Raw genomic sequence first — 14893 nt, forward strand, 5'->3', positions numbered from 1 at the left:
AATAACGTTTTAGTAACTACTTCAATTTGTGAAGGGTTTTTTCATCATCTTCCTGTGTGGCTTTGGCAAGGTACATGGTCTCTCTTACCATAAGGAGAATGTGGGCCATAAGTTAAGTCATAATGGTTCTCTGGGACTCAAACAAGGAATAAGTAAACGAAAACAAAACAGAAAACACACAAAAAACTTAGATATGTGAAAAGTCATTCATTAATGATTTGCCCACTTTTGAAAAACTGATGATGTTTTTATTTCTTATCCAGGTATACTGTGATGTCAGGAACACCTGAAAAAATTTTAGAGCATTTTCTAGAAACAATACGCCTTGAGCCAGCTTTAAATGAAGCAACAGGTAAACACCGAGAACAATTTTGTGTGTCCATTAAATCCATTCAGAGCACTGTAAAAACAAACAAACAAAAAAGATAACAACAACAACAAAAATCCTGAATTCATTCGCAGTATGTGTATCCAAACAGTTTTAGAGGGGAGTTATGTGTATTAACATTAGAAGAGCATTCCTGCGTGGCTGAGTCAGGGAACAATCTTTCGGACCCTCCTCTGCCTGCTCAAATTCTGTCTGTCTTTTGTAGATGGCTCAGTCTTATACATATTAAGAATAGACTTTCGGGGCGCCTGGGTGGCGCAGTCGGTTAAGCGTCCGACTTCAGCCAGGTCACGATCTCGCGGTCCCTGAGTTCGAGCCCCGCGTCGGGCTCTGGGCTGAGGGCTCAGAGCCTGGAGCCTGTTTCCGATTCTGTGTCTCCCTCTCTCTCTGCCCCTCCCCCGTTCATGCTCTGTCTCTCTCTGTCCCCAAAATAAATAAACGTTGAAAAAAAAAATTAAAAAAAAAAAATAATAAAAAAGAATAGACTTTCATAGACATCCATTAGTTAATAACTCAAATCCTATCTATTTCCATAAGGAATTTGAAGCTGTCTACCTAAAAGGCACAACCTTGTTCCAGCTGAGAGTTAAATGATTCTGTCTGTGGTTGTAGATTCTTAGGCTTGGACCCTGGGCTGCCCCAGGGTGTAACTAAACACCAGCACCTGTTAGTCTCCCAGGGCTGTCATAACAAAGTACCACAAACTAGATGGCTTAAACAATAGAAATTTATTCTCTGACAGTGCTGGAGACTACAAGTCCAAGATCAAGGTGACAGCACATTGGCTCCTTCTGAGAGCTGTGAGGGAGAGTCTGTTCCATGCCACTCTCCTAGCTTCTGGTGGTTTGCCAGCGATCCTTGGCATTCCTTGTTTTGTAGATGCATATTGAATTAGGGCCCACACTAATGACCTCTTCTTAACTACATCTGCAAAGACCCTATTTCCAAATAAGGTCACATTCGTAGGTATGGAGGGTTAGGACTTCAACCTGCCTTTTTGGGGGGACAAAATTCAACTCATAATACCACCTTACAGTGAAACAATCCTGTTGACTAAGACACAGAGATTCGAGGATGAATGAGATGAATCTCACCACTGAACCTGAGTGTTCAGAGTTATGATATCGTTCTCCATTTTGGTTACCATCTCGTACATGACTTTGGAACAACCCATATTCAAGTTTAAAAAAAAAAAATCCTGTCTTACTGGCCTGTCTCAGAATAATAGGTTAATATTTTAAGCATATTAAGCCCAAAGAAGAACATTTATCACTAAAAGAAACTCAAAGATTTATCTCAAATATTTAGTAATAATTCAAAGCCCAGTTCCATCACTTCTGCAATATACTCAAGGTAAAGTCATCATTATTATTATATATCTCCTAAAAGTATTTTGCCACTGATTTACTTCTTATTTTATCTCTTCATTCCAGCTTCTAATTTTATAAATAGATTATCTGAGATTTGCTTTCTTGTGTAGCAAATTAATTGGGGAGTAGTGGATATAAAAGCCAGGATCTCTGACTCTAGGGCACTCATTTTCGGTTCAATATCTGTTGAGTATCTTGTTGGGCAGAGACAAAGCTGGATGCTTTGAACTGGGCAAGGTGAAGAAAAAAGTCACCCTCCTGTCCTCAGGAAGTTTATAACCTGCTAGAGGACATAAAGGAATCTGCAAATAACTTGAACATAAGGCAGAATGTGGCCAGTGCTTCAGGAGGGGACTAGCTGAGGGTAGCTGAGGCAAAGTGTCATGGAGAATATATAGCCTTGAAGTGGCCCTGCAGGAAGGCTGGAGGTTAGTGACTAGAGACTGGGAACAAAGCCTTCCATACTGAAGGACATTAGTGCTGACCTAGAAATGGGCAAGGAGCATCAAGCGGTCTGGTTCTGCCAGACTATCATATACATAAGTAGGAGGAAGAGGGCAAGGTCTAAGAATAAGGTCTAAGATCTTACAGGGTCTTAAATACAAAGATAAGCATTGGGGAATGGTCGAAGATGTCTGAGCAAGAAGAGTGTGATAAAACCTTTTTTTTTTTTTTTTTTTTTTTTTTTTTTGAGAAAGGAAACCCTCAATGGACCCATTAGATGGGGAATCCTTGCTTCTAGGGGGCATACCTAACCCCAAATAAACCACTTTTCTAGAACCTGAGGTCAGGAAAAATATAACAGATCCCCCCCTTACCCCCGATTAAGTATTTGCCCAGAATGTGTGATTACCTGGTACAAGAAACAGCATATTCTGTAAAGTAAATATTGACTGAAAAGGAGGATTCTGGTACATTAGAGACTATGGCATCTAAGGAAAGATCTGTAAGATCTTTACTACCCATGAAGAACAAATATATCCTTTCTTTTAAAGTCACCTCTAAGAGGGGTGGGGACTAGAGTATTGCTTTCTAAAAATTGAAGCCTAGAAATCAGTGCATTTTGTGGCTGGCATGTAGAATGTGATTCCTGACCCTTTCATTTTTGTTGTTAGAACTAGGTTGACATCAAAATTTAGTATCAAACTTCATTCTCTGCTGGCTTTTTGGATTCTTTCTCACAAGTATAATGTTCATGGCTTGGAGATAAAGAATAAATCAGTATCTTTCTCATAATCAAAAATATGAATGTGCCATAGTCATCCTAAAAGTAACGCTAGTAGGCCCTTGAAACACAGATGCAGTAGAGGGAAAGACCTTGGCATTTATGGGTTTATAATACAGTGAGAAATGTCAGAGTTGACAGCAAAACTGGTTTTCACCATAGAAATAAACACTCCTGGGTCTGACAGTACATTCTCCTAATTTACCGAAACATCTATTTTCTACCTAAGACCTATTAGTTTCCTAAACTTTTTATTTCTGTGACCAGCATTAGTCATTGAGTGACTTGAGAAATTATTTTCTAGCAGGGAATGATTTTTTTAAATCAGTCCTCAAGAGTTCATGCCTATGAGTAGAGAACAAGAAAGCCACAGTAAAATATGGGTGCTGGGTTGTTACCTTGCTAGGTGACCAGCTCACCAACCTTGGAGTCCCCAACTCAAATCTCTGCTTTAGCAAAATTTAAACTCCTGTGCAGCCTAGTCCTTCTGAGAGCCTTATAAACAAGCATCACTCCCCTGTCCTCAGAGAATATCTAAAATGTCTAAAGGCGAGCCTAGATGTGAAACTTAGACAAGCCAGATTCCTTTTGTACTTAAGGGGAGAAGTTCCATGCAGCTAGTCTGGTGTCTGCTCTGCTTCCTCTCTGGGACTGAATAATAGGACTGAAATAGCTGGCAGTGCCAACTGACAACCGCGGAGGATTACACTCATCACTTATATGTAAATGAGTATAATGGCATTATGTGACCTGATAGAGGTGTTAGCTGACGCTACAGTGGTGATCTTATTGTCATATGTAAATGTATCAAATCAACACGTCATATGCCTTAAACTTACACAGCGTTACCTATCAATTATATCTCTTTTGTTAAAATATTATTTAATTTAAAACATAGACATTGGAAATCTAATGTATTCAGTTAAAATTTTCACATGTCTTACCATTTTCTATATGAAGAGTCTCACCAACCCCAGCCAGTATAGTTCATTTCTTAATCAGAATCCACATAGCATCTCAGATAGCAAGTTTCAGCAAGTGTACTTCTAAACACCTGCCTTCCCCTGCTCTCCCAACAACACTGACTGGATGCTGCTGTCTTTGCAATGAGGAACCAGCCCTGAATTCAAAATGAAGCTTCTCTTTGGGACTTACCTATTTCCCTACCCATCCCCCTGCTTACCTACTGACAAAATAGCTTCAAATATAGGACAGCCACCATCTAACTGTACTAGAGAGCTTTCATTTTGCTTCAGTTACTGCTCAGAGCGTTTATCTTGTCCTTTTTTTTCTTCTTTTGTTTCTCTCACCAACTATTTGTTCTGATCACCTCCTTCTAGAAACCCGTTGCCTCTGATCTTTCATTGCTCCCTCTGGAAACTGGGTGATAAAGATACAAAGGAAAACAGATGTTGACAAAAGACGTGTGGTGTCACGTAGACAAAGAAATGACCGTGTCTTAATCCTGCATGCATGGATGCCCATGGGTGGCTGTTTAATTACATGTATTTTTTTATATATACATTGCGGCTAAGGTGACCAGTGCTGTTTGTAAAGGCAGTCTCTTTTAAAAAATACTATACTTTTTGTTCACTCTCCTAAGAAATTGAGTTTTGACCTCAAGCCTGTCAACACTATTATTTTTTTTAATAATTTTTTTAATGATTATTTATTTTTGATAGAGACAGAGCACAAGTGGGGGGGGCAGAGAGAGAGGGAGACACAGAATCTGAAGCAGACTCTAGGCTCTGAGCTGTCAGCACAGTGCCCAAAGTGGGGGCTCAAACTCACAGACTGTGAGATCATGATTGAGCCAAAGTCGGAAGCTTAACCGACTGAGCCACCCAGGTGCCCCAACATTATTATCTTTTATATGCAGCATCTCTACGTACAGTAAAACCACAATCCCCCAAGCCAATGTATAAGAACCATTGACATTGACCAAGAACAGATAAACAGACACTCTTGCTTTCCTAAGGATTTCTGCAAAAACTTAATTTCTTTTTCTGCTTTCCTTTTTTCCCCCCTGCAGATTCCATTTTAAACGACTTTGTTATGATGCACTGTGTTTTCATGCCAAATACCCAGCTTTGCCCAGCCCTGGTGGCCCAATATCCTTTTGTTGTGAAAAATCTCTGTTCCCTTGAAGACACTGCACATGTATATGGTCATTATCTCATTTCATTCTCTGAAGGTAAGTCATGACCCAGGCAGGGTCATGCTGTCCACCTTTGTCAAACTCTGAAATGCCCGCAGTTTTCCCCCGCCGGAGGCTCCAGCCCTCTCTAGCATGGTTTTGTTGTGCCGTGTTTCAGGATTTCCTCCCCATTACCTGTGTAGGGGAATGTGAGCCGAGTTACCTCAGGAAGGTGATACATATCTGGGAGGTAACCTAAAGAAAGTTATGGAGAAGAGTGTTATTAGAGAGTGTTAGTAGGGACAGTTCCCTAACCTTGGAGGCAGACTTTGTACCTCTGCAGGGTACCTGGCAGCATGGCCCGGGGCCTGCCTGTGTTCTTCCTCTAAGTGCCAGTATTAATCCTTTTGCACATAAATACAGGTTATCATCATGGGGTAGCTTTTCCTTCACATCTGTCCTAGCCCATGCTCTCCTCTAGATACAAAATGTATTCCTTCACTGTATTGTTATTACTACCACATTGCCTTAAGTCACACAAACTTTGGCATTCTAATGGCAGTTCCCCTAGGCAGCTTGAGCACTGAGTTTGTTTGGGGGCAGCTTTTTAATAGTCTGCTGAATTGACCATTTGGTACACGGTTTCTGGCACAGAGACAGCATTCAGAAAATTAAGTCGAACTTAAATAAAAATGGTGAATGCTATGCAGTTATACCCTCAACTTTGGGGGTCATGTGAAAGTATATTTTCCAACTCTACTTTCTTTTCAAAGGAACAAAAATTTAGACCCCAAACACTTTGGCTTATTGAGTAGTTAAATATATTGAAGGAGGAATGGCTTTCTTTTTTCCGAGCAATCCAATCAATGTTGCATGTTTTTCTTTTTCAGAATTATAATTGCCCTACCTGATTCTCATTTCCTTGTTCACTCATAATTCTCTTTGAAGTCAACAGAATGTGTGAGGATGGGAGATTTGAGTTGAATGTGTTATTCAGAAGAAGCTGCAAGAGTGAGATTTGGGTGTTTATTTGCCTGGAAACTATCTTTCCAAGTAATGACAGCTTAATGAGACTTACATACATTATATATTCTTTCTGGCTTATATTTGGTTTTTCTCAAGTTAACACATTCAGGATCTGTCTGTGCTCTTTTAACAACATACATAATAATTGTTATGAGACCTTTGAGACTTTTTGGAAGAAAAAATGAAAACCACCATTGAATTCAGACTTATTTTTTCCCAAGAGTTAGCATGTTGATAAGATTAAGGCAAACAAAATGCAAAGAAGAGCGAGACAGTATATGGGCCATGTCATATTATCTTTACAACTCAAAACTCCAAACACCAGGCTTCTATTCTTTTTTGCAAATTCTTATTTCTTCATTTTTTAGCTTGTTCCCCTTTAGAGTTGATTGAGAACATTCATAGCACTGATCTCTGTTTTTAAAACAGAAGCTCCCAGAGTGAAAGTCCGTACTATGTCCAGGTAGGGAGGTGTGTGGAAAAGGGTACTGAGTGGAGGAGAGGAAGTCACAGAAGTGAACAGTAGAATCAGGGGAGGCCTGTGATATCCAATCCTGATTCTTTTCTCTGTAGACGGAAGGAATCCAGGATGGCTGGGTGTCATCTAAACTACCTAGTGCCCTCAGATCACCTCTTTCACTCTTGGTCCTATGAGAACTTAGATTCTCTTCATTGTTCTATTTTGAATCAACTCTCTGTCAGGCTAATAGCATTGATCCATATTATACTACGTTGTCCTTATAGGAGTCGGTTGGGTTAATATTAGCTTTATTTTACAAATGAGAATTCCAGGACTCAAAAACAGTAGAGTGACATGCCCAAGGCAAGTGGCAGAGCCATGATTCATCGAGGCCTTAGGATTTCAAGCCTGAAGCGTGTCACTGTTTTTCTTCACAGATTATTTAAGAGTTTATCCTTCAGGGGCACCTGGGTGGCTCAGTCAGTTAAGCATCCAACTCTTGATTTCCGCTCAGGTTATGATCTCACGGTTCGTAGGATGGAGCCCCCATTGGGCTCTGCACTGACAGCATGGAGACTCCTTGAGATTCTCTCTCCCTCTCTCTCTGCCCCTCCCCTGCTCATGCACAGATATGCATGCACTCTCTCTCTCTATCTCAAAATAAATAAATAAACTTTTTAAAAAAGTTTATCCTATGGCGTTGAACAACATTTCTTGACAATGTATTGCGTGATACATGTTTATCTGTTTCAGGTGGCTCAAAGCAACATAGATATAATTTGGTGAAGCCAAATAAATCAAGCATTCAATAGAACTTTTTGCAATCATGGAAGTTTCCTATTTCTGGGCTAGACCAGTATCCACTAGCCTTGAAATTAGCGACTATTACTGAGGAACTGAATTTATAATTTTACCTAATTTTCATTCATTTAAATTTAAATAGCTATATGTGGCTTATGGCTACCGTGTTGGACAGCATAAGTCTCGTCCTTAGATCTTGGGAACGAGAGCCTCAAACAAGAATTGCTGTTCTGTAACACCTAGGGAGGGCATCTTGGGGACACCAGGGGCTCACCCTGCTGCAGGCAAGCAAACAGAAAAGGCTTACTCCCTGAAGATCATGCAAGTGTTTCTATATTATGCTGAGGACTCGATTTTTAGTGCCCTTTTCCTCCAGGGACATGTTATATGGGCTTCTTATATAACCTATATTTTTTGGTCATTAATAACATAAACCAATGGTGACTATCTTTTTTTTTTTTAATGTTTATTTTTGAGAGACAGAGAGAGTGTGGGCAGGGGAGGAGCAGAGAGAGAGGGAGAACCAGGATCCAGAGTAGGCTCCAGGCTCCAAGCTGTCAGCACAGAGCCCAATACAGGGCTTGGACCCACAAACTGCGAGATCATGACCTGAAGTGAAGCAGACCCTTAACCAACCAACCCACCCAGGCATCCCCCAATGGTGACTATCTTAAGGAATATAGGAATTCATCAGAGGAATATGGGGTAACTCAGAAAATAGAAGGAATCCTTGAGGAGCACCAGCTTTCAAAAGGGGCCTCAGAAGCAACAAGTAAAGACCCTGCTATTGGGGCAAATCTGCTGCAAGCATCCTAGGCCCTCACCTCATTCCCACATCCCAAGGAAGGAGGGTCTAGTTGGCCTGGCTTGGGTAGCTGCTGACATATTGGTCAAAGGAAGGCAAAGCACTTTATAGGCAGTTCCCCAGAGATGGCCTGTAAAGAAAAACAGAGAGAGTGGAGAAATAGGTGGCAAAACAGAGAAAACAACAAATACACATAAACTGCTTACTGCCGTGGGCACAAGTGACAGGAGAAATAATGTAAAACTGAGCAAGTGGGTTAACGCCCATATTGTTGACATGAGATAAGGGATAGCGAAATCCTTAACCCCATTCCATTAAAGCACTCACATTCAAGTGAGTTGCTTTGGCTCAGTGTTTTCAAAGTACTTAATATCTGTGACTGTGCCTAGCAGCCCTGTGAAGAAGTCAGTATTTTCACTGCGCTTTTTCCAAATCAATAAACTAGGATAATGAAAAATTATGATTTGCTCAGAGAAAAGTAATTACTAGTACAGAAAAGATTTGAGCCCTGAGCCACTGACACCTATTTCTGTCCTTAATCCACATTGTATGTCACCTCCAATTTTGCTTTTAGCACAAAGGAAGATGGTAGAACTCTGTTTAACATTAATATTTCAGGCCTTTTATGTGCTAATGAGAGAAAATCTCTATTCATTAGCTATGCTTGGAACACGATTTCACCGGATGAATACAAGTGCTTTCTAATGAGTTTTTAAAATTATATTTGTTCAGTTTCTGTACTTTTCATCTTTAGTTTCTTTAATCTTTTTAAAATTTGCACTTAAAATTCAGTTCAATTTTCCACTGGTCTTTCAAAAGAAAAGTCAAGCCACCTATAACCCTATCAGGTATTCCTATTGTTAATATTTTGGTATGTATCCTTCCAGTCTTTTTTCTTTACATGTAGATATATATTTTTGAATATAACAGTAGGATCTGACTGTAAGTAATTTTGTCTGCTTTGTCACTAGAAAATATTTTATGAATATCTTTCTCTGCCATCAACTACTTTTCCACACTATTTTCTAAATATAGATGTCTTATATAAGTGAGATCATGTTGTATATGCTTTTTTGTAATATGTTCTTTCTCATATATATACACATATATATACATATATATATACATACATATATATGTATATATATATATACGTACATATGTATACATATATATGTACATATATATACGTATATATATGTGTGTATATATATATATGTATTTATGAAACTATACCTGTTTTCAGTTAATTCCATAGATACTTATTAAACACAATATGTCATATAGTGCTGGACAACAGAGTGACACAGATACATGAGAAAAACATGATATCATTTTTATTGATTCACAATATTAAATGATAGATATATCATAATTTATTAGCTTCCTCCTATTGTATATTTAGATTTTTTTCCACATTTTTTGCCTATAACAAACACAAAAGGATGAGTCAACATCCTCACAGCTAAATCTTTGCCCACTTATACAATCACTTGATATTTATTACTGCACTGTTCCCCTATTGTCTTAATTTTGTGTTTTATGATTAAACTATCATATTTTTATTTGCACAAATGCATGCAGGCCTTCAGTTCAGTAAGTGATCACAACTAAGTTAATATTATTTTGAATTTTAATAACTACATCCTTGATTCGGAGCATTTTTTTAAATTTTTTATTTTTTTTTAATGTTTACTTATTTTAGAGAGAGAGAGAGAGACAGAGCACAAGTGCAGGAGGGGCAGAGAGAGAGGGAGACACAGAATCCGAAGCAGACTCCAGGCTCTGAGCTGTCAGCACAGACCCCAACAGGAGGCTCAAACTCACAAACCATGAGATCATGACCTGGGCCGAAGTTGGACGCCTAACCGATTGAGTCACCCAGGCGCCCCCTGATTTGGAGCATTTTTACATCATTTACTTTATCTTTCCAAAACCCAGCCCCCACTTGTGAGGCTTCAAAAGGACTGGTATGATACTTACTTCCTTTTACATGTAGGAGGAATCAAGGCACATGGAGTCAAGTGAGCCAGAATTCCACATATACTGGCAAATATTTGGAGAAACTCTATGTGCCACTAATATAATTCTAGTTGCACTAGACATTGTAGTTGCCATCAGGGTCGTCTCAGTGGGTTGGCTGGCTTTGGCCGTGATTGGCTCTCTGATTGCATGTCCAAAGTAGACTGAGCCAATGAGAGTCAAAGAGAGGCTTTCTGAGGCTTCTCAGGAAAAAGTTTTCTCAATATTTAAGAAAGAGAGCAGGAAGCCTGTAGCTCCAATTACCAGTGACCACCTTGCCTTCGTACAATGACGAGGGGGAAGAGTCCTATGACAAAGCTGACATGCATGGAGACTCAGGAAGAAAATGGGTCTGCGATGGCACCTTTGCACTGGTGCCAATCCTGGAGCTAACCTACTGAAGATTCTTTGTTATGTCAGCAAATACAGGTCCTTGTCATTCAGAACAGATTGTTACTACAGCTGAAAGAATCTTAAGTGATCAATGGCTTATATTTAAATTTATAAGAATGTAAATACAGCAATAATTTTGGTCAAATTTTTTTTCTTAGTATCCTAATTTCTTTTGGCTTAGTATTCAACACAAATTCTGTGCTTTGGGCATGGAAATAATTCATTTCATTTCTTGAGTTAAAGAGAAAAAATAGAATGCAGATTTGCCGCTAAGTTTCAGCTAAGGCTACCTTCATATACCTCTGTGTATCTCTTACACAGAGACAAAGCAAACACAACACCTTCCTTTACTGAAAGGAAGGGCCTCCATCATTTATTTCTCTGTAAAACTGTCCTAGGATGTTCTCTTTATAAGTTCACTTATATTCCCTAGGAGGAACTTTTATCAAAAATTGCTTTTCTTATTTTTTTAATGTTTATTTATTTTTGAGACAGAAACAGAGCATGAGTGGGAGAAGGGCAGAGAGAGAGGAAGACACAGATTCTGAGACAGGCTCCAGGCTTTGAACTGTCAGCACAGACCCCAACTTGGGGCTCGAACTCATGAACCGTGAGATCATAACCTGAACCGAGGTTGGACTGAGCCAACTCAGACTGAGCCAACTCAGCCAACTGACTGAGCCACCCAGATGCCCCCAAATTTGGGGGGTTTTTGTTGACTATTTACAAAACAGTGTTGGGTGTTTATTATCTAGATTAAGCCAAGTTTTTAGGAATATTATTTAGATGTCTAAGGGAAGTTGTGAGCTTAAATTTTGTTGAAGCCAAGTTTTACCATTGTAGTCCCCCAATTGGTTATGTGGGTGTTTAATCCATATGTTGCTACGAGAGCAATTTACTTCTGTAGGTATGCAACTTGAGACTTTTATTTTCAATAAAGTAGACTTGGTTTGATGATAATATGATGTGATCATGGTCCCTCTTTCTGAGAAAAGGACCGTATTATCAGATATTCTACAAAGTACTATATATGCATTTTCCTAGCCTCATATCAACACCATGGGATGGGTACCCTTTTTACACTAAGGAAGTGAGGCTGAGCAGACATGTAATTTTCCCCCAAGCTACATAGCTAGTCAGTGTTAGGACAGTATTTGACCCAGCAGTGGGGTGTTACTCTACGTCCTAGTTCTCTACTCTGAATACTAGCCCCTGAGCTAAGACTAAAAAGAATAGCCAAGAACTAGAGGCTTCCAAAAATGCAGAGAATTCTGAAAATCAGTGAGAAAATAAAATTCTGAGCAAGAAAATGGGAGGCACTTAAAGAAAATGACAGCACAGAAAGCAGTCCTACAAGCCCAAGTTCATAGGCTGACACAAACACAGGAGCAGCTGTGTGATGGGAATAGCATCACAGAGTTAAACCCAGAAACGCTGGGTCCTATGAAAAATCCCCAAAAGAATCACCCATCCAAAAGATGCAACATTATTTCCAGAGGTGGATCAATAATAATGATGGTGGCTAACTCTTGCTGAGCACTTAATATGTCTCAGATACTATTCTACATGGTTTACCAGTATTGTCTCATCTCATCCTTAAGAGCAGTCCTATGATGTTTACTGATGAAGAGACTGAGGCCCTAAGTGGTCAATTAACCGACCAAGGGTCTCATGGTTTGTAAGTAGGGAAGCTGGCCTGTGAACCTAGGCTGTCTAATTCCAGAACTTGCATTCCACACACTTGCCGCGTGAAGGAAGGGATAGATTCAGCGCTCAGGATATTGAGGTGCTCCACAAAGGCAAGCAGGTAGTAAAGAGGCCCCATAACACAGTGGGAAAAGCAAAAGCTCTGAAGTCAGAAGACTCTGTGTTTAATGCCTGCGTCTTACAAACTATATTACTCAGCAATTATCCTTAACCTTTCTGAACCCTGTCTATATGAAAGGGTAATTATACCTGTCCTGCCCAGCTCATCAGGTTGTTGTAAAGATCAAGTGAGGCTCTGTGTGTGAAAGTACATTATAAACCTTAAAGCCCCACATAAATATTGCCCCACAGAAACAAATTACGGTGCCATTATGAAAGGAATGTAGCATAATGTAAAGAATATACTTAAGCTTTGTCTAGTCAGTGGGCAGATGACCCCCAAAGTTTGTTTTCAGCTGCAAGCAGAGATCTTGTATGCAAAGCAGGGCTTAAAAAACAACAACATTGAAGAGTATCAGTTTGAATGTTGATAAGTGTTTTATAAATAGCTGCATAATTAGCATGTACTTACTGCAAAAAGTATACATAATATTTTATTCCCTGTTGTAGGCTGTAATGAATCTGCTGCCTCTACGTCCTAGGTGGTTTTCACTTACTTTCCCCTTGATAATTTTAATACGTGGAACCATTATTAGCTGAATTAAGAATAAGTAAATGAGCAGTAAAAAAAATACAGAAAAATTACAGGTGCCTGTGGTGAGTAAGATAATAACTAGGTAAAAATATATGAAATAATTACAGTGTTTGAACGGCAGAGCCGGCATGAGGAAAATGACTCAATGGAATATTAAGGCTGCTGTTGGCAGGGTAGAAAGACCGTAGCCTACACGGTGGCCTTCACCTCTTCAGATTCTCGGCTCTAATCTTCCCTGAGAACAGATCCAGTTTGTCCTCAGCCACGTTTGTGGTGCCAAAGGGGCTGGTCCAATTCGACAAAGGTTTAGTCATTCTGAAAGTCTGTGCTCCTATGGATTAAATACCCAGTATCTAAAAGCTTCTGTTTCAAAGATGCGTCCGATGTTTGGTACTTAGTGGACTTAGTCCACCTGGTGATATTGAATACGAACTTTTTTAGGATGTATCTATCATCTGTATTTGACATCTTGACAAAATGGAATTTCAGATAATGTAGATAAAAGGTTTTTAAGGAGCTGTGATTTGTTTGTTTGTTTGTTTTAGAAAACTGGGTTATATATAACACTCCAAACAGTGTGATTGAATTAAGGTAACCAGTCAATCAACAAACATTTGGGACTTTTTATGTTTCCAGATCCTGCTGCTAAGGATTCTGATTTAATGCTCCCAGATGGTGAAAAATCTTATTACCATAAGAAGAGAAACCTCAAGTTAGGATTTGAATCCTCAACAAATGTTTGGTTAATAGCAATGAGCCACTGCTTTTTATTTTTTTATTTTTTTATTTTTTTAAGCAAGCTCTGCACCCAATACAGGGCTTGAACTCAGGACCCTGAGATCAAGAGTCGCATGCTCCACTGAGGGGTGCCTGGGTGGTAGGTTAAGTGTCAGACTCTTGGTTTCAGCTCAGGTCATGATCTCACGGTTCGTGAGTGCAAGCACCACATCAGGCTCTGCGCTGACAGCATGGAGCCTGCTTGGGGTTGTCTCTCTGTTCTCTTTCTGCCCCTACTCGACCCGTGTGCTCTCGCTCTCTCTCTCTCAAATATATAAACAAAAAAATTTTTTTAATGATTAAATAAAAGAGTCACATTTTCCACCGACTGAGCCAGCCAGGTACCCCCAAGCCACTGCTTTTTAAATCAGCAGGTTCTGGACAAGAGCACGGGTTGAAGCTACAGCAGAGAGGAACAGTGGAAACCCTCTGCTTCCCTGACTGTCAGATTGTCAGGGAGTTGCAACAATTAACACTCGATTTTCTGTATGTGCTTTGTCTTCTTTGAGGATTTAGGGGGATCAGTTTCTGCATCTGAGACAAATTTCTCCGTTATCTAATAAACCTCCAAATCACCTAATTCTGCTGCATACATAATATATGTTAGCATTAAGAGATACTAATATCAGACAAAATGTGACAACATAGGTAAACAGAGTAGTGGGGAGAGGGATAAGAGAACTGAGTTCTAATCCCAAGAATTCCATTGATAGATTTGGAAAAAATCATTTTAAACTCATTCTACCTCAGTTTCCTTACCTCTGAAGTGGTGGAATTGGAGGTAAAATCAAAGAGCTTTTGCAACTCACAGATTCTATGATTCTATGAACCATCTGAAATCAACTCTGTGTCCGTGATGACTTTGGCCATTTTGACTATTAAGGCCTTTTCTTAATTGTGTTTAAAATAAAAATTCAGGGACACTGGGGTGGCTCAGTTGGTTGAGCATCCGACTTCAGCCCAGGTCGTGATCTCATGGTTCGTGGGTTTGAGCCCCGCATCAGGTTCTGTGCTGACAGCTCAGAGCCTGGAGCCTGCTTTGAATTCTGGGTCTCCCTCTCTCTCTGACCCTCCCCTATTCTCACACG

General features: G+C 39.7%; 1 protein-coding gene across 10 annotated transcripts in view; it reads left to right on the forward strand.

Moving 5' to 3' along the window:
* The window catches only part of RAPGEF4 (Rap guanine nucleotide exchange factor 4), a 292801-nt gene that overhangs the window by 236760 nt on the left and 41148 nt on the right, over positions 1-14893 (forward strand). For 8 of the 10 annotated variants that reach the window (XM_045480213.1, XM_045480214.1, XM_045480216.1 and 5 more), the window contains 2 exons: positions 264-352; positions 5016-5094. In XM_045480213.1, coding sequence (XP_045336169.1) covers positions 264-352; positions 5016-5094 — 168 coding nt within the window. Of the gene's footprint in view, positions 1-263; positions 353-5015; positions 5178-6010; positions 6350-14893 lie in introns of those variants that run through there. The other 2 variants (XM_045480224.1, XM_045480221.1) reach the window with 2 other exon arrangements.

The sequence above is a fragment of the Leopardus geoffroyi genome, chromosome C1, assembly GCF_018350155.1.
Source record: "Leopardus geoffroyi isolate Oge1 chromosome C1, O.geoffroyi_Oge1_pat1.0, whole genome shotgun sequence".
Classification (NCBI taxonomy): domain Eukaryota; kingdom Metazoa; phylum Chordata; class Mammalia; order Carnivora; family Felidae; genus Leopardus; species Leopardus geoffroyi.